This window comes from Hemiscyllium ocellatum, chromosome 4 (genome assembly GCF_020745735.1).
Source record: "Hemiscyllium ocellatum isolate sHemOce1 chromosome 4, sHemOce1.pat.X.cur, whole genome shotgun sequence".
NCBI classification, from domain to species: Eukaryota; Metazoa; Chordata; class Chondrichthyes; order Orectolobiformes; family Hemiscylliidae; genus Hemiscyllium; species Hemiscyllium ocellatum.
In genome coordinates, this window is record NC_083404.1 from 40190217 (window position 1) to 40209821 (window position 19605).

At 41.6% G+C, this 19605-nt stretch overlaps 1 protein-coding gene across 2 annotated transcripts in view; it reads right to left on the reverse strand.

Annotated features, from left to right (window-relative positions):
* The window catches only part of LOC132815358 (eukaryotic translation initiation factor 3 subunit E), a 154423-nt gene that overhangs the window by 99444 nt on the left and 35374 nt on the right, over positions 1–19605 (reverse strand). For both annotated transcript variants that reach the window (XM_060824229.1, XM_060824231.1), the window contains exons 6-7: positions 11858–11983; positions 11539–11663 (exon numbers count right to left, since the gene is read on the reverse strand). In XM_060824229.1, coding sequence (XP_060680212.1) covers positions 11539–11663; positions 11858–11983 — 251 coding nt within the window. The remainder of the gene's footprint in view (positions 1–11538; positions 11664–11857; positions 11984–19605) is intronic.

A 19605-nucleotide genomic window follows, 5' to 3' on the forward strand; every position in this document is an offset into this window, starting at 1 on the left:
GTAAGTCTGGTCTTGGTCATTTCTATTGCCTTTATTTCATTAATGCATCCAAACTATTAAAACCTAAACCCTGTAATTCCAAAAATCTTACTTAAACCCATCCCACTCTCATCTTTCTTTGAAAAATGTCCTTAAAATCAATGCAGTCAAGCAAGATTGAGGCCTTCACAGACACTTATGCTTGAACCTTAGTTTAGCCTCAATCTTTTGCGAGGACTCCTATTCTGTCAAATTGGTATCAAAACATTAGACAGAAGCTTGGAAAAGAGAAGGAGAAAGCCATTAGGACACTTGACAAAGGCAAAAGTGAGGACTGCAGATGCTGGAGATCACAGTCAAGATTAGAGTGGTGCTGGAAAATCACAACTAGTCAGGGAGCATCCGAGGAGCAGGAAAATAGACTTTTTGGGCAAAGACCCTTCATCAGGAATGAGCCTCCGAGGTGGAGAGATATATGGTGGGGGGGGGGGGGGGGGGGGGGGGGGTCTAGGCAGAAGGTAGCTAAGAGTAAGCAGATGTGGCTGTGGTAGCGAGTCCATCATTCACTATGATCACGGTTGATCTTTCAACTCACTAACCTATTTACATTCCCTTAGATACCATGAGCGATCAGAACTCTAGCTCCTTCTTGAAAACATTCAATGCTTTGGCATCAATCACAGGATCACCACACACTGGATGAGAACATTTCTCCACTTTATACCTAAAAGGTCTACAACATAGCCTTATACTGTGGCCTCTGGGTGTAGACTCCTTGGTCATTGGGAACATCCTTCCCACATTTTCCTTGTTGAGTCCTATCATTGTTAGATTCCCTCTATAGACAAAACATTTTTCTTCAGATAAGGAGGCCAAAACTGTACGCAGTGCTGTGGGTGTGACCTCACCAAGGCACTATACAATTGCAGCAAGACACTCCCTGCACTCTAATCTTCTCACTGTGAAGGCCCACATAACATTTGCCTTCATTGCCTGCATGCACATGCATGTGTCCTTGTACACCAGCTACTGGTATACAAGGACACAAAAATCTTGTAGCACCTACTGCTTTCCCATCTGTTGCCATTCCATGAGCTTAGTTGGCTTGAATGGCTAGCTTGTGATGCAGAGTGATGCCAACAGCACTGGTTCAATTCCCACAACCGCTGAGATATGGTCCCTCCTCCTCAATGTCACCAGAGGCAAGGTGACCCTCAGGTTAAACTCACCAACTAATGTGCCCTTCCACGTGGTCCTCTGGGACTGTGGTGACTTTATCTTTGTGGCTCAGCTGGCAAGACCACTGGTTCATAATGCAGACTGATGCCAACAGCTTTGGTTCAATTTCTGTATTAGCTGAGGTCACCAAGAAAGCCTGCCATCTCAATCATGCCCTTAGAGATGTAGTGATCACCTGGTTAAACTCACCACCAGTCATCTCTCTAATGACAGTTCTGCCTCACAGCCCTCTGGGTCAATAGTGACGATCAATCAGCCTTCCTATTTTTGCTACCAAATTGGATTATCTCCCATTTATCCACATTACACTTGATACGCCATGCACTTGACCATTTAATCAATCGTCCAAATCTGCATCCACCTCACAGATCACCATGCCAGCTTTGTCTCATTTACAAACTTGGAAATATTACATCTAGTTCTCTCATCTAAATCATGAGCATTTATTTTGAATAGCTGACATCCAAGTACTGATTCCTGTAGTATGGCACTTGACACGGTCTGCTACTCCAAAAAGACACATTTATCCATACTCTGTTTCCTGTCTGCCAAGTTCTCTGTCCATGTCAATATAGTATCCCCGACTCCATATACTTTATTTTCACATGCTAATCCCTTATACTGGTCAGTCCCTCAACAATAACTCAGATTTAAAATCCAGACACATACTAATTCTTTGACCAAAAATGCTCTCAAACAACCATGGGAGTGCAGACATCTTGATTTTCTTCGACATTATCCACAGGAGAAACAAGGACCAGCAGAAGTAGTTACGGCCATTTATAGAAGGACGTAGATGAAAGGAGGAGGCTGAAAACACAGCAAGCCAATTTTGATTTTTCAACTCGGTGGGAACTGGCATTAGGTAGAGGTTCATGCCAGCAGAGCTTTTAGTTTCACTGTTTCACAGCCTGCTTTCTCTTAAGATAGAGAGTGAAAGTGAGAATGACTGAAAGCAGAATCTGATTTTAATCACAAGACTAATTTCATCAGGTGGGAGATAAGGGTGAGAAAAGCCAATCAGCAGTGCTTCAGGGTTTCTCCAATCAGAAACCATGCATTGAGACAGGAAACCTTTTAAAACAGGGAGATATCCCATCAACAGAAAGCAGATGTCCAAATGAAGAACAGACAGTAAGATACAAACACTTCACTTGCCGACATCAAACACACTACTCCAAACAACGGAGTAAACCAATCTTCACAAACTAGTAAGCACGGTTGGTATTTACATCAAGGAAACTAACAAATTTAAACTTCATCAAAAGCACAATCTGCTTTTCATATAAGTGAAGGCAACTAAATTCTATCACACAGATGTTATTACATGTTCAGATAGAATAACTGCAAAATTCACAAACTCCACTCAACGTGGGAGGGGAAAGCTAGGTTATGATTCTCATACATGCTTAAAATCCAAGTTCAGTGCGTTTGACAAAGTGGGTCACTCAGTGATCATGGAGAAGAAATCATAAGGAAAGGAAGGTTTCAAAAATAACATGGGGCTTTTTATGTCACTTCAGATCCAAAAAGGTGTTCCTTTAATTTTCTGTTACTATTCCTTATGAGACCCACATGTATAAAATCATCAGTATACTTCAAAATAGGGTACGTCATCATACCCTAATCAACAATCTTTTGAAGGAGGACAAAAAAAAAAGTGACAACTGAGGAAATAATGTCATTGGCTCAGAGTACATGGCAGAAAAGGACACCTGCTGAAAATGATCATGAAGGAACTTTCTGACAGAAAAATAACTTCCACTTTTATAAACTTTTTTTGGTTATTAATTTGTTTGTTGGGAAACTAAAAGATCTAGTGCTCACAAAGTTTGCAAACATTAATAACAAATTGTGTTTCACAATAATAAGACCTACTGTACAAACAGGACTGTTACATTCACTTAAGACTAGCCAGGTCTCCTTCATAGACTAAGAACTGAAAGAACTATGGACCTTGTAAATCAGAAACAAAAACAGAAATTACTGGAAAAGCTCAGCAGGTCTGGCAGTATCTGTGCAGAGAGATCAGAGTTAATGTTTCAGGTCCAGTGACTCTTCCTCAGACCCATTGAGCTTTTCCAGCAACTTCTGTTTTTGCTCCTCAATAAACTGGTCTGGCCCATAATACTAATTCTGAGGTTGTTTTTCCAAAGTATTTCCAGAGAAGCCAATGACAAAAAAGTTCCGGTTAGACAAAGAAAGTATTTGGCAATACAAACAGGAAAAAGGTTATTAAGTAATACCCAATGCAATGTCCATAAATATTGTTCCCAACCTGGAAGTTGAACATACTGACCTCATTACTTAACTCCCTTTATGAATGTCGAATGTGCTTGTCACTTTTGAATTCCCCTTCACCAGCATTTACGGAGTTCTGAAAACATCAACCAAAATGTAATTTCCTCCTTACAATTCTTGGGGATGAATAGAACATCCTGTTTGGCCTGGGTGCACTGATACTTGGCAATGTGAGAATGTTACAATACAGGAGGCTATTCTACTCATAATAATGCTTATGATGGCTGTTTGAAATAGCTATTCAATTGCGTCCCATTCTTTCTCAAAGTTCTATAAATTCTATCTCAAGTGTCCATTCAATTTCCTTTGCGAGCTTTTGTATCCATCACACTTTCAGACACAGCTTTATCACAATCTCCCCAACTTACTGCCAAGTTTCTTAAAAACTTGCTACAATTCTCTTCCTAGCAGAAGTTTCTACTATTTAATATACAAATTCCCACAATTCTGAATGTCTGTATTAAATATCCCCTCAATTTCTCCACTTTAGGAATATCATATAGCTTTTACATAGCACCTTGTTTACTTAACCATAATTAATGTGTGATGGAATATGCTTCACAGAAGTTTACACAAGTTTTTTAAAAGACTAGATCTCATCTCTCCCTCCTGCATACACAAACATGTTAGTAAAAAGGCACTGGAGGTGATCCCTTTGAGTAAAAACACATTACCATGTTGTTAGCAGCAGCCCACTCAATTCGTTCATCCCAAGCCCACTGATAAGTCAGTAGTAAGATCAGTTTGATTTCAGTTAATTCAACTTTAATAAGCATCGAAGTGATTTTTTGAATATCATAGGCCAAGCATACAAAAAAAACCTCCAGACAACCAAAAGCGCAGACAAAAATAAGCAAGTAATTTTCTTTACTAACAGAGTACTGAAAGAAACTGGAGAAATTAACCATCAGTGACACACTCCTGAGGGCAAATTAGAAAAAGTCTGCAACAGGGAAGACATCTTATAATTTGAACAGGATTCATCCACACCACACACTGCAGTAGGCGTTTAGGACTCATGTGGTCTACATTAGAAGCTACCCACATCTCCTCGATAGAACACAGATTAACTAAAGGCCAATCAATCCCTTTGGGCAATCAGATATGTAAGCCATGTGCATACATTCACACTGCCTGAAGATGATGGGCAATTAATTTTAAACTGCAGAAGCTCAACACACCAAAGGATTTCACAATACAGCCCCTGCCCGCTCCCCCCCCACCCCCAATTACTCCTTCAGAAATTGTCAGAAAAGTTGTTCAAACCATTCTTTTCATCTTATGTTTTAAAAGAAAGCAAGCTTCCTTCTTGAAATTTTACATTCAAGGCATGACAGCATTTACAACCTCTCCCTCACCAAGTAAAATGTTTTGAATCATTATTGCAAGAGAAGTTCCATAAAACACACTAAGCACACAACAACAATCTCCATGCTTGCGGAAATGAATAATGATTCAGAATATCCTGGATTAAAGAAATTGTAATCTCTCCAATCACAATGAAGTCACAATGATCAAAATCTTCAAAACTTCACAATTTGTTATATTATATTTTATTTTATTGAAGTCATTCACAGATGTGAATTTTACAGCTTTTATTGCCATTCCTAATCACCCTTCAAGTGGCATACCACCTTCCTGAACTGTAATAGATCAAGAAGCTGAAGTACGAAGGGTGAGGTTCAGGAATTTTAGCCCAGGATGAAGCAGTGTTAATGGAATTTCAAGTTGGGATATTAAATGATCTAGAACAGGGATGGAAATAATAGAATTGTCGCCCTGTCTTTCTAGACATCCCTAGATGGTTTTCAAGAAGCTTTAGTGTGTTGCTGCAGTAATTATTGTGAATGGAACACAGTGCTCAATGTCTGTCAGTGTTGAAAGAAGTTAGCTGCAGTATCAAATAAAGGATTACTTTGCTCTGGAAGCTAAGTGTTTAGGTGTTGATAGAGCCCTACTGATCCACACTCATGGAAAGTATTCGACCAAATATCTGAAGTTGTGAACTCTGCAGTACATAATTCACCTCCTGAGCCTACCATCTACAGAACACAAATCATGGGTGTTATGGAATATGCCAATATGCCATTTGCCAGACTCCAACACCATCCAGAATGAAGCAGACTGCTCAAATGGCAATTCATCCACCACCTTCAACATGTACTCCTTCAAGCACCAGGGCACGGTGGCATTAGAGTAAATCATCTACAAGATGTGCTACAGCAATTCAGCATGGCTCCTTCAACAGCACTTTCCAAACTAGTGACCTTTATCAACAATAGAAACAAATGCAGCAGTTGTATGGGAATGACATTACCTCCAAGTTATTTTGCTAACCATGTGCCATTCTGATTTGGAACTAAACTGCCTGCTGTGTTTACGAGAATCTGCTTTCTTTATTGGGGGTGGGGGTGATTGGGGGGGGAAAGAGAGGAGAACTATGAAATGAAAAGGAATATTGAGTACTATAATTAAGATATCAGAACAGCTTTCCAAATTAAAAATGAAATGCTGCATGTTGCTCAGCTGCTCAACACCATTTTGCTTTTTGAAGCAGTGAGAGGGAGAGTTCAAAACTGAGCATAACCCAAAATTCAGTAAACTAAATTCTATCTGACAACAGCCCTCTAATTAGTTGAGCAAGACAGAGTTGAAATGTAACAGGAGCATGAAAAGAAACTTCCTGAGAATTCTAACAGAAGGTATTCACCTCTCCCTCTCCATGTGCAGAAAAAGACAGAAAAACCAAGGAAGCCTAAAATAAAATCTAAACAAAAAAAAGGTCTAGGTCCACCTGATCAATCTTCAAATCAAAGAAATAGCAACATCCTACAGAAAAGGGTGTCATCCTTTCAAAAATTAAAAGGTAGGTGAGAGAAAAAAAAAATTCTATTCTATGGTCTACTTCCAACCTCCCAAATTTTGTTTACCCTACCCATAATCTTTTTTCCGAACAGAAGATCTCAGAGCAGGAATAGACGATTCAGCCCCTCGAGTCTGCTCGAAAATTCAATATGATTATGGCTGATTTCACCTTGGTCTCAACTCCATTTCCCTGCCCACTCTCTTGAATAACCTTACAACCCATTACTAATTAGAAATCCATGTATCTCCTCCTCAAATTAACTCCGGCATCCACTAGTAAATTTCGAAGATTCACAACCCATTGAGAGAAATCATTTCTCTTCATTTGTGTTTTAAAACTACTACTCCTTGTTCTAAGGCCACGATCTCTAATTCTAGATCACCCCACAAGAGGGAACATCCTTTCTATGCATCATTTGTCAATTCCATTTAGCATTTTATATACCTCAATTAAAACTCTGCATTCTTCAAAACTCTAGGATATTTTATAAACCATTTGTTTTGTATGAATCATGATTGAACATGTGCATATTTGAGGTTGTGAAGTAGCATTTCTCCAGAGTAGCAGTCATAGAATCCCTACAGTGTGGAAGAGGCTATTCGGCCCATTGAACCCACACTGCCCTTCCAAAGGCCATCCCACGTAGACCTCTCTCCCCACCCTATCGCCTTAACCCTGCATTTCCAATCACTAAACCGCTAGCCTGCACACCTCTGGACACTATGAGCAATTGGTCATTTTGATGGTCTAATTGGAATTTTATACATTGATACATTTTGTGACAGCTTCTGAATTAGTGGGGCACAATTATCAGCACTCTCTTCCCAGTTAGGTTGTGGCAGCATCATTGAGACAAAATTCTGAAACTCCTTAACAACACTGTGGGCAGAGAGACATCAAATGGACTGAAGTGGTTCTCAAGGTCAATTAGGGATGAACAAAAAAATGCTGTCTCTGTCACAATGCTATCTTTGCGTGGGATGTGCAATCTGGTCTTTTGCTGTATCGAAGCTGCAACGGCTTTAAGGTGTCAAGAATGCACCACCCAAACAATATCTGGCCTCTGATTAGATTCTGAACCCAAAATAGTTGCGTGGCTGGGTGACAGGGACACCCAGTCCTGGTTTTGTTTTTAAATTCTCATATAATACAGTCAACACCGGCTAGGCCAGCATTTATTGCCTCGCCCTAATTGCGCTTAAGGTGGTAATAGTGAGCTGCCCTCTTTCTTTCACTGCAGCAATCCTTGGAGTGTAGGTACACTATAGTACTTTTGGGAATGGAATTCAAGCTCAGTGAAGGAGCAACAAATAGTTAAAAGTCAGGGTACTGTGTGGTTTGGAGAGGCAATTTCTTGTGGTGGGACTTTCATGCATCTGCTGCCCTTGCTCTTCAAATAGGTCGAGGGCACAGATTTCAAAGATGCTGCCAAAGTCACCTTGCTGAGTTGCTGCAGCAGAACAAAGGAGCAGGAGTAAGCGTGTTTCAGTATTCAGTTAAGTTCACAGATAATCTAGTGGTGGTCTCAGCTACACTTGGCGTCTACCACACCCTGCCCAAAAAATGTGAACCTTAGATTCTGCGTGAATCTATCAAAAAATCTACAAACTCAGGCAGTGATAACTGAATCCCATAACAGAATTTTAAAAACTCTTAAATACTTGAGGATTAACACTAGACACAATTCTTTTTCCTTTTTTAAATACTTGTTGAAACTATAAAATATAGTTTCTTATTCTATTCCTCTATTATTTAAAGATTTTCCTTGCTGATACTTACAATCTGTTAAATCTTCTGATCAACCACTAATCTTTGCAGAATTGCAGTGCTGCTTTTAAGTTGATACTATCCTTAACTCCTTAACTCCACAAATGATGCATCTGTTTCAAGGAACCTGGCTTTCGCACTGCGACATTAAACACATTCTTAAAAAAGTTTGCAACAGCAAATCTACTGTCCTGCCTTTTCACCAATTTTCCAAATTCATCCTGCCTTTGTGCAATTATATTTCCCTTCTCCACTGAAATTTAACCAGAAATGTAGGATCACTGTCACATAGAAATCCCTTTACTAGGAGGTCATCAATCTATCTCACTGCTCACTGTGCAAAGTAACCTGCTCTCAGGTTGGCTCTAGACAATACCACTTGAAGAAATTGTTCCTGATGTACTGGATTGAATCATTGCCTAGGCTGTTGATCTAGTGCCCAATCCACATATAATTATGTTATTTTATGGTTATTGAAGTAGCTAACTTGCAAGCACCATCCTTTTCTCTTCTGTACACTCTATCTTCCTGAAAGTAATATATTTTTACTGAACCAAGATGAAGAATGAGAACATGGAACTATTTGGACATTTTGGATGGAGATTTCTGGGAGTTTTGTTCAAGAGTAATTACTAAAATCAGAAGACTAATGTGGGCTATTAACCAATTTCGGGCAAGTCAAGTAACTTTGTAAAGCAGGCAAGCAAAGCTTTAAAGAATAGTACGACTGATTGAGCTGGTCGGATCCTAAAGGACAAACTGCTAGATTGGATCAAAGCAGCTGGTGAGGGAATCAAGAAGATGGAAAAACATACATGACCTCATCCTTACTAATCTGCTGGTCGCAGATGCATCTGTCCATGCATCTGCCAAAGTGACGACCACACAGTCCCTGCAGAGACGAAGTCCTGCCTTCACATTGAGAATAACCTCAATTGTGTTGTATGGTGTTATCACCTTGCTAAATGGGACAGATTTCAAACAGATCTAGATTCTCAAGACTGGGCATCCATGAGGTATAATGAGCATCAACAGCAGGAGGATTGTACTCCAGCATACTCTGCAACCTCATGGCCCGGCATAACGACCACTCAACCATTACCATCAAACCAGGGGATCAACCCTGGTTATAAGCAAAGTGCAAGAGGGCATACCAGGAGCAGCACCGGGCATACCTGAAAATGAGGTGTCAACCTGGTGAAGCTACCAACCTGGAATACTTTTATGCCAAATGGTAAATGCAGGAAGTGAAAGACAGGGCTAAATGATCCCACAAAAAAACAGATCAGACTTAAGCAGTCCTGCCACATACAGTTGTGAATGGTGGTGGACAATCAACAAACAACACACTGGAGGTAGATGCACAAATACCCCCAATGATGGAAGAGCCCAGCACATCAGTGCAACAATAAAGGCTGAAACATTTGCAGCAATCTCTGGCCAAAACTGCCGAGTAGATAATCCATCTCGGCCTCCTCAGTGGTCACCAGCGTTACAGATACCAGTCTTCAGCCAATTTGTTTGACTCCAAGTGAAATCAAGAAACAGTTGGAGACAGCGGTTATCACAAAGGCAATGGGTCCTGATAACATTCCAGGAACAGTACTCCAGAACTTGGCTCTGTCCTGTATATAAAAAAACAGGACAAATCCAACCTGACTAATCACCACATCATCAGTCTATTCTCGAACATCAGTCAAGTGATAGAAGATTCCATCATCAGTTCTATCAAGCAGGCAAAAGTGAGGACTGCAGATGCTGAAAACCAGAGTTTAGATCAGAGGGGTGCTGGAAAAGCACAGCAGGTCAGGCAGCATTTGAGCAGCAGGAAAATAGACGTTTCGGGCAAAAGCCTTTCATCAGGAATGAGAAACAGATCCATCCAGTTAACGTGCTAAAGTACTAGAGTGTACCTACACTCCAAGGGTTGCTGTAGTGAAAGAGGGCAGCTCACCATTACCACCTTGAGCGCAATTAAGAGAGGCAATAAATGCTGGCCTAGCCAGTGTTGACTGTATCATATGAGAATTTAAAAACAAAACCCGGACTGGGTGTCCCTATCATCTAACAGCACACAAAAGTGAACACAGCAGTCTTTTAAAAAGGAAAAAAATTCCCAAGTATGTTGACACTTCTCACGCAGCATTTTGTTTTCTTTAGCTTGGGGACATTTACAGGATAGAATACATAATTTCCTTACCACTGACATAAGGCCCATCGGCCTGTAATCTCCCAGAATATCTCTGCTGCCCTTCCTTTAAACAAAGGAACAAATCTGGCTGTTCTCCAATTCACCAGGATCTCTTCTATGACTAAGGAGGATACGAAGATTGCACAGAAAGCCCTAGCAATTTCTTCTCCTGCTCCCCCTAGCATAGATCCCATCAGGTCCTGAGGATTTGTCAACCTTAATTCTTTTAAAAACATCCAGCACCACCACCTCTTTTATATTGGCATGCCCTGGAATATCAACATGCTAATCTCGAGACTCACCATCTACCATGTCTTTCTCCTTTCTGAATCCCAACACAAAGTATTTGTTAAGGACCTCACCAACTTCCTCCAGCTCCACACAAATTCCCACCTCTGAGTTGCGTGGATCTACCCTTTCCCGAGCTACCCCCTTGCATATAATATAATGCCTTGGGCTTTTCCTCAATCCTGTTTGCAAAAGACATTTCATGGCCTCTTTTAGCCCTCCTAATTCCTTGTTTAAGTTTTTTCTTGTTATTGTTATATTCTTTGAGGGTTTTTGTCTGTTTTCAGTTTCCTAGACCTTACATATGCCTCCTTTCTCATCTTGACTAAGCTCTCAATTTCCCTTGTCCTCTAAGGTTCAGATTTAATGGTTTGATTTGTTTACAGGCTCTCGCACTCAAACTCCACTTTGCTGGCAAGAAATTAAACTGCAGATACTCGAAGTAAAAATCACTACAACATTGATTAACATAATATTTGCTGTATCACTCTTGGCTGGATTTTAATACAATTCAATATATGAGATAGCAAGTGGCTTGGCCAATTTAAGTTTTTCAGTTGCTGGGTGAAATGTAAAACTAGAGAACAAGTCCATAACGTGTAAAGAACGAGAACAATTTTCAGCCTTCATAAGAAACAGGAGCACAAGTAGGCCATTCGGCCCCTTGAGCTATGTCATGGTTGATCAGACTGTGATTTTGACTTCACTTTGCTGCCTACTCTCCTTAACATTCATCACTCTGGAGACCAAACTCAGTCTTGACCATGTTCATTGAGCCTGCCTCCACTGCTGTCTGGGGACAAGAATGACAGCCCCCTTCGATGATGGTACTTCCATTAATTAACTGTTAAATTCAGTTACACGCAAAGTTTAACAAGTGAAAGCAGTGTGGGTTTAAGGTACTCACTGTGCCTGGTAAAGGAAGAGGTCAATGATATTGTCTCTGCCTTTAGGGTGATTGAAGAATACAAACAGAGACCAGTGGATTAACCATGTCCTCTGCTGAAGAGATTGGAGTGGTGAACTGACGGACTAAGAAAAAAAAAGAAACAAACTTTTAATCTGCAGGTTAAAATTTACTGCAAAGCTCCACATGCACTAAACATATAGAACATACAAAGCATAGTGACGAATTCTTCTGAAATTTGACAAAGGATCACTTTACTTCAGGTTAACCACATTGAATGGTTGAGCAAAAGAGTGCAATGTAATCAAAAGGTGCCTACGTTGTTATCAATGGTTTCTTTGAGTCGGGTTAGGTCCTCCATAGCAGCTTCCCAGTTCTGCATCAGAATTTCTGATGCTAGCTTGCCCCAGAGTGAACTCAGGGCATTCCGGTCTGTCGAAGGAACCTGTTGAAACAGAAAGAAAATACATGAAATTTATTAAGCTCAATCCACTGAACTTGTTGCTTTACCAGAACTAGTGAGGTGTTTCAAACTGTCGCTGATACACAGAAACTACCTGAAGCGAGCACTGGAAAAAGCCCAAATGGCTTGGTTTAATAATGTAGCATTATGGTTTGGGAGTCACAAGTTAAATCTGAACAGTTAAAAATCAAATCAAATATGAGCCAGCCTGCTGGAATTAATTCTGCATCCTCAGATTGCAAACTACACACGACAGCCTTGGAGTGCAGGTTCATAGTTCCCTGAAAGTGGAGTCACAGGTAGAATAGGATAGTGAAGAAAGCGTTTGGTATGCTTGCCTTCATTGGTCAGTGCACAGGGTATAGGAGTTGAGAGGTCAGGTTGCGGCTGTACAGGACATTGGTTCAGCCAGCGTGCGCAATTCTGGTCTCCCCTCAATAGGGAGGATGTTGTGAAACTTGAAAGGGTTCAGACAAGATTTAAATAGATGTTGCCAGGATTGGAGGATTTGAGCTACAGGGAGAGGCTGCGTAGGCTGGGGCTGTTTTCCCTGGAGTGTCGGAGGCTGAGGGGTGCGAGGTTCATAAAATCATGACGGGCATGGATAGGTTAAACAGGCAAGGTCTTTTTCGTGGGGTGGGGGAGTCTAGAAATAGAGGGCATAGGTTTAGAGTGAGAGGAAAAAATTTATAAGGGATCTAAGGGGCAATATTTTCATGCAGAAGGTGGTGCATGTATGGACTAAGCTGCCAGAGGAAGTGGTGGAGGCTGATACAGTGACAACATTTAAAAGGCACTTTGATGGATATATTAATACGAAGGGTTCAGAGGGATATAGGCCAAGTGCTGGCAAATGGAACTAGACTAGTTTAGGATATCTGGATGGCATGGATGAGTTGGACTGAAAGATCTGTTTCCATGCTAAATGACTATGACAGGACAGTTATTTATTGGTTTTAAAAAACAAACTTCTATAGAATCTTATTAAACTTATGCTTATTAATGGTTGCAGCCTTATAACGAAGCACTGATTCAATGGAATTTGCTTCTAACAAATTGAAACCTTACATGTGTATCTTCTCAAACATTTTTTTCCCTAAATACCTGACATAGCCTGTTCTCTGTGAATAAGTAAATGACTACTTCAGCACAGTGTGAACTGGAGCAGACGCTACACATGTGCATGTTTGCAATAACATACAAAATAAAAAAAAGGAAACTTGCAAAGTAAAAAGAGTGGTTGCTCACTTCTATCCAAACACTGGTGCATTTATCTTTCTGGCATTTAGGCATCAAGGCAGAACTGGTAAATACTGCTTTGTACTGTAAAGATTGCTTCAAACGTAAACAACAAAAACAAATTGTATTCGGGGATTCTATAGTCCGAGGTACAGACAGACATTTCTGTGGCCAGCAGAGAAAAAGCAGAATGGTGTGTTGTTTCCCTGGTGCCAGGATCAAGGATGTCTCAGAGAGGGTGCAGAATGTTCTCACGGGGGAGAGGGGCCAACAGGAGGTCATTGTTCACATTGGAACCAACGACATTGGAAGGCAAAAGGTTGAGACCCTGAAGGGAGATTACAGAGAGTTAGGCAGGAATTTAAAAAGGAGGTCCTCAAGGTTGATAATATCTGGATTATTCCCAGTGCTACGAGCTAGTGAGGGCAGGAATAGGAGGATAGAGCAGATGACTGCATGGCTGAGGAGCTGGTGTATGGGAGAAGGATTCACATTTTTGGATCATTGGAATCTCTTTTAGGTTAGAAGTGACCTGTACAAGAAGGACGGATTGCACCTAAATTGGAAGGGGACTAATATACTGGCAGGGAAATTTGCTATAACTGCTTGGGAGGATTTAAACTGGTAAGGTGGGGGGTGGGTGGGTGCGTGGGACCAAGGGTGATAGTGAGGAAAGAGATCGATCTGAGACGGGTACAACTGAGAACAGAAGGGAGTCAAACAAACAGTCAGGGCAGGCAGGGACAAGGTAGGACTAATAAATTAAACTGCATTTATTTCAATGCAAGGGGCCTAACAGGGAAGACAATGAACTCAGGACATGGTTAGGAACATGGGACTGGGATATCATAGCAATTATGGAAACATGGCTCAGGGATGGGTAGGACTGGCAGCTTAATGTTACAGGATACAAATGCTACAGGAAGGATAGAAAGGGAGGCGGGGGAGTGGCATTTTTGATAAGGACTAGCATTACAGCTGTGCTGAGGGAGGATAATCCCAGAAATACATCCAGGCAAGTTATTTGTGTGGAACTGAGAAATAAGAAAGGGACGATCACCTTATTGGGATTGTATTATAGATCCCCCAATAGTCAGAGGGAAATTGAGAAACAAACTTGTAAGGATATCTCAGCTATCTCTAAGAATAATAGGGGAGTTATGGTAGGGGATTTTAACTTTCCAAACATCAACTGGGACTGCCATAGTGTTAAAGGTTTAGATGGAGAGGAATTTCTTAAGTGTGCACAAGACAATTTTTTGATTCAGTGTGTGGATGTACCTACTAGAGAAGGTGCAAAACTTGACCTACGCTTGGGAAATAAGGCAGGGCAGGTGACTGAGGTGTCAGTGGGGGAGCACTTTGGGGCCAGCAACCATACTTCTATTCGTTTTAAAATAGTGACGGAAAAGGATAGACCTGATCTAAAAGTTGAAGTTCTAAATTGGAAAAAGGCCAATTTTGACAGTATTAGGCAACAACTTTCAAAAGCTGATTGGAGGCAGATGTTCGCAGGTAAAGGGACGGCTGGAAAATGGGAAGCCTTCAGAAATGAGATAACAAGAATCCAGAGAAAGTATATTCCTGTCAGGGTGAAAGGGAAGGCTGGTAGGTATAGGGAATGCTGGATGACTAAAGAAATTGAGAGTTTGGTTAAGGAAAAGGAGGAAGCATATGTCAGGTATAGACAGGATAAATCGAGTGAATCCTTACATAAGTATACTCCTTCTTCGTTTATAAAAAAAGAGGGAAATCAGGAGGGCAAAACAGGGACATGAGATAGCTTTGGCAAATAGAATTAAGGAGAATCCAAAGGGTTTTTACAAATATATTAAGGACAAAAGGGTAACTAGGGAGAGAATAGGGCCCCTCAAAGATCAGCAAGGTGGCCTTTCTGTGGAGCCACAGAAAATGGGGGAGATACTAAATGAATGTTTTGCATCAGTATTTACTGTGGAAAAGGATATGGAAATGACATCTTGCAAAATGTCCAGATTACAGAGGAGGAAGTGCTGGATGCCTTGAAACAGTTATAGATGGATAAATCCCTAGGACCTGATCAGGTATACCTGTGAACTCTGTGGGAAGCTAGAGAAATGATTGCTGGACCGCTTGTTGAGATATTTGTATCATCGACAGTCACAGGTGAGGTGCCAGAAGACTGGAGGTTGGCAGACATTGTGCCATTGTTTCAGAAGGGCGGTAAAGACAAGCCAGGGAACTATAGACCCGGTGAGCCTGATCTCGGTGTTGGGCAAGTTGTTGGAGGGAATCCTGAGGGACAGGATGTACATGTATTGGAAAGGCAAGGACTGATTGGGAACAGTCAACATGGCTTTGTGCATGGAAAATCATGTCTCAAACTTGATTGAGTTTTTTCAAAAAGTAACAAAGAAGATTGATGAGGGCAAAGCAGTGGATGTGATCTATATGGACTTCAGTAAGGCGTTCAACAAGGTTCCCCATGGGAGACTGATTAGAAAGGTTAGATCTCATGGAATACAGGGAGAACTAGCCACTTGGACACAGAACTGACTCAAACATAGAAGACAGAGGGTGGTGGTGGTGGATTATTTTTCAGACTGGAGGCCTACGACCAGCGGAGTACCACATGGATCGGTGCTGGGCCCTCTACTTTTTGTCATTTACATAAATGATTTGGATGTGAGCATAAGAGCACAGTCAGTACGTTTGCAGATGACACCAAAATTGGAGGTGTAGTGGACAGCAAAGAGGGTTACCTCAGATTACAACAGGATCTGGACCAGATGGGCCAATGGGCTGAGAAGTGGCAGATGGAGTTTAATTCACATAAATGTGAGGTGCTGCATTTTGGGAAAGCAAATCTTAGCAGGACTTATACACTTAATGGTAAGGTCCTAGGGAGTGTTGCTGAACAAAGAGACCTTGGAGTGCAGGTTCATAGCTCCTTGAAAGTGGAGTCGCAGCTAGATAGGATAGTGAAGAAGGCGTTTGGTATGCTTTCCTTTATTGGTCCGAGTATTGAGTACAGGAGTTGGCAGGTCATGTTGTGTCTGTACAGGACATTGGTTAGGCCACTGTTGGAATATTGCGTGCAATTCTGGTCTCCTTCCTATCGGAAAGATGTTGTAAAAATTGAAAGTGCTCAGAAAAGATTTACAAGAATGTTGCCAGGGTTGGAGGATCTGAGCCATAGAGAGAGGCTGAACAGGCTGGGGCTGTTTTCCCTAGAGCGTCAGAGGCTGAGGGGTGACCTTATAGAGGTTTACAAAATTACAAGGGGCATAGATAGGATAAACAGACAAAGTCTTTTCCCTGGGCTCGGGGAGTCCAGAACTAGAGGGCATAGGTTTAGGATGAGAGGGGAAAGATATAAAAGAGACCTAAGGGGCAACTTTTTCACGCAGAGGTTGGTACGTGTATGGAATCAGCTGCCAGAGGATGTAGTGGAGGCTGGTACAATTGTAACATTTAAGAGGCATTTGGATGGCTATATGAATAGGAAGGGTTTGGAGGGATATGGGCCGGGTGCCGGCAGGTGGGACTAGATTGGGTTGGGATATCCTGTCGGTATGGATAGGTTGGACCGAAGGTCTGTTTCCATGCTGTACATCTCTAGGACTCTAATTTTTTAAGAAGTAGATTGCTTCCCACTTCAAAACTTTAAACACAAGTAGATGGAGGTCCAACAATTCCAATACAACAGAATTGATGCATAGCTGATTTTCAGTGGCTATGTGCAAAAATGTTTCAAAGATCACAGCTTGCAATATTTACTTAGCCACTTGAGTGTGCTGGGTCTAGATTTGTGGACAGTGTGAAAACAGGAAGACTTTGGATCATTTGGACAATTTCTGGATTAAACAGATTTTTCACCAAGGGAAAAGGGAAATCATGAGATTTCAAATCCACTGTTTAATCTAGGCCGAGATGCACCTGATGATTAGAAGTAGTCAAATGGCTTTAGAAACAGCTAATCAAAGCTTTTAAGGAGATAAGGTTTATTACATTTAAATAGTAGACAACCTGGCTTTGGAAGAGACTATGGGCATCAGTGCTGATGGTTGCCCAACAGTTCTTTCTACTCTTGGTTTTTTAGTTTCAAAATCATATGGATGAAGGAAGAAAACCTCCAAAGTTTGCAAGAAAGCTGCAAGCTTCTCTCCCCCTCTCCTGGTGGAAGTATTCCAGAATCTCAAACTTTACACATCTCAGTATTTTGACCATCTTTTAAACTTTGAGAAAGTGAATAGTGTTATAACGCAGAGGTCGAACCCCTCTGTTAATTAAAACCAAACACCCAGAAAAGTTCTCCTTCCAATCTGATAAAATGTGAGTGAGTGATAGACAACTCCTAATTTCCACCATTTAAAGAAAAATAACAATTTATTTTCCTAACTCTAATAGTGAACATGAAACAAAACATTATTTACAAATCCAAGCCCCCTTTCCTTAAGTACTTACTATTTGACCCCAACTATGAAAATGCTGCTCCAATGTCATCATTATTAAACATTACATTAATTTAGTCTCAAGACCACAAAGTCTTGTCGGCACTCTTCAATCTTCCATCTGATGATCTCCCTGGGTAGTCTTCCTTCTTTTTACTGCAAGTATGTTTTCCATGAAAGGGTACGTTTGATAGACAGTGTTCTCTAATTTCTTTAAGAGCCAGATGCTCGATGGGCAGTTAGCTCTCCGGCAGTTCCTTGGCTGCTCGATGGCAGTTGTTCTCTCAGACCAATTTTTAAAATGCCCGCGTTTTTTATATAATCCCCAACATCATATCATCTCATTGCTGTCAAAATAAGACATTCAAACTCGATTGGGGTTCAGTACCCTGGGCATGCTTTAAACTAATTGGGTAAATTTGAATTGCTGTTAAAACAGCAACCAAAACTCAGGTATCCATTTAACAGCCATTTGCTACACGTATCTATTTTGGAACAGCTCATTCTCCCAGCCTTTCCATTCAGGCAGCTGAGCCTGCACTTGAAGTTTACTTCAAAATTCAGAAAACACTTCCTATTTTAAAGTGAACGTATATGCTTTCAACTTCATCACAAATGCAAACACTAAGGACTTGGAATCAGCTTGATTACCATCCAAATTGACATGTGTTTGGAAGATCTTCCACAGTTTTGCAGCTGTCAACGGTTCAGTTCCAACAATAGAAAATCTAATGGCCTGAGAATCTGTCAAAATCTCTCCTTTACTTTTCATAATATTGGCTGATGAGTGTGGGGTTTTTTTGGCCTTTCTAAACTATCATTTCAGCAGAGTCAGGATGTTTCTCAAAACATGCTAACGTGTTTACCGTGCGATTAGAAGGGGCCAAGAGCGTGGTGCCGGTCAGGCAGCATTCAAGGAGCAGGAGAGTGGATGTTTCAAACATATGGTCTTCATCAGAGAGGGGAGAAATGTGATAGCAAGATGAAGATAGGGGTGAAGGTGACAGGAGAAAGTGAGGTCTGCAGATGCTGGAGATCAGAGTCGAGAATGTGTTGCTGGAAAAGCACAGCAGGTCAGGCAGCATCTGAGGAGCAGGAGAATCGGTGTTTCGGGCCAGAGCTCTTCATCAAAAATGAGTGAAGGTGATAGGTTCGCTCCGACAGGTGGGAAGGAACATGGGACAGGTAGGAGAGTTCAAGAGGGCGGTGCCGAGTTCTGGATAAATGGGAAAACTGGTGAAATCTACATTGATCCCATGTGATTGGTGGGTCCCAAAGTGGAAGATGAGACATTCGTCCCCCAGGCGTCAGGTGGCTAGAGTCTGGCAGTGGAGGAGGCCAAGGACTTGAATGTCCTTGGTGGAGTGGGAGGGGGGAGTTAAAGTGGTCAGCCACAGCGTAGTGGAATTGTTTAACGTAGGTGCGTCCTAGAAGTGTTCTCTAAAACATTCCGCAAGTTGGCATCCTGTCTCTCCAACATATAGGAGACCACATCGAAAGCAATGGACACAGTCGATGACATGTGTGGAAGGACAGGTAAATCTCTGCTGGACGTGGAAGGATCCTTTGGGGCCTTGGACAGAGTTGAGGAGGGAGGTGTGGGCACAGGTTTCGCACTTCTTGTGGAGGGAGGGAAAGATGCTAGGAGTGGAGGGTGGGTTGTTTGAGGGTTTGGACCTAACAAGGTAGTCGCGGAGGGAATGGTTTCTCAGGAACGCAGATAGGGGTGGGGAGGGAAATACAACCTTGCTGGTGGGGTCTATTTGTAGTTGGTGGAAATTGCAGAGGATGATGTGACGTATCCAGAGGTTGGTGAGTTGAAAGGTGAAGACTAGGGGTATGTCCTTGTTGTAATTGGAGGGGTGGGCTGCAAGGGCAGAGGTACAGGAAGTGGAGGAGTTGCACTAGAGGGCATCGTCAACCACATGCGAG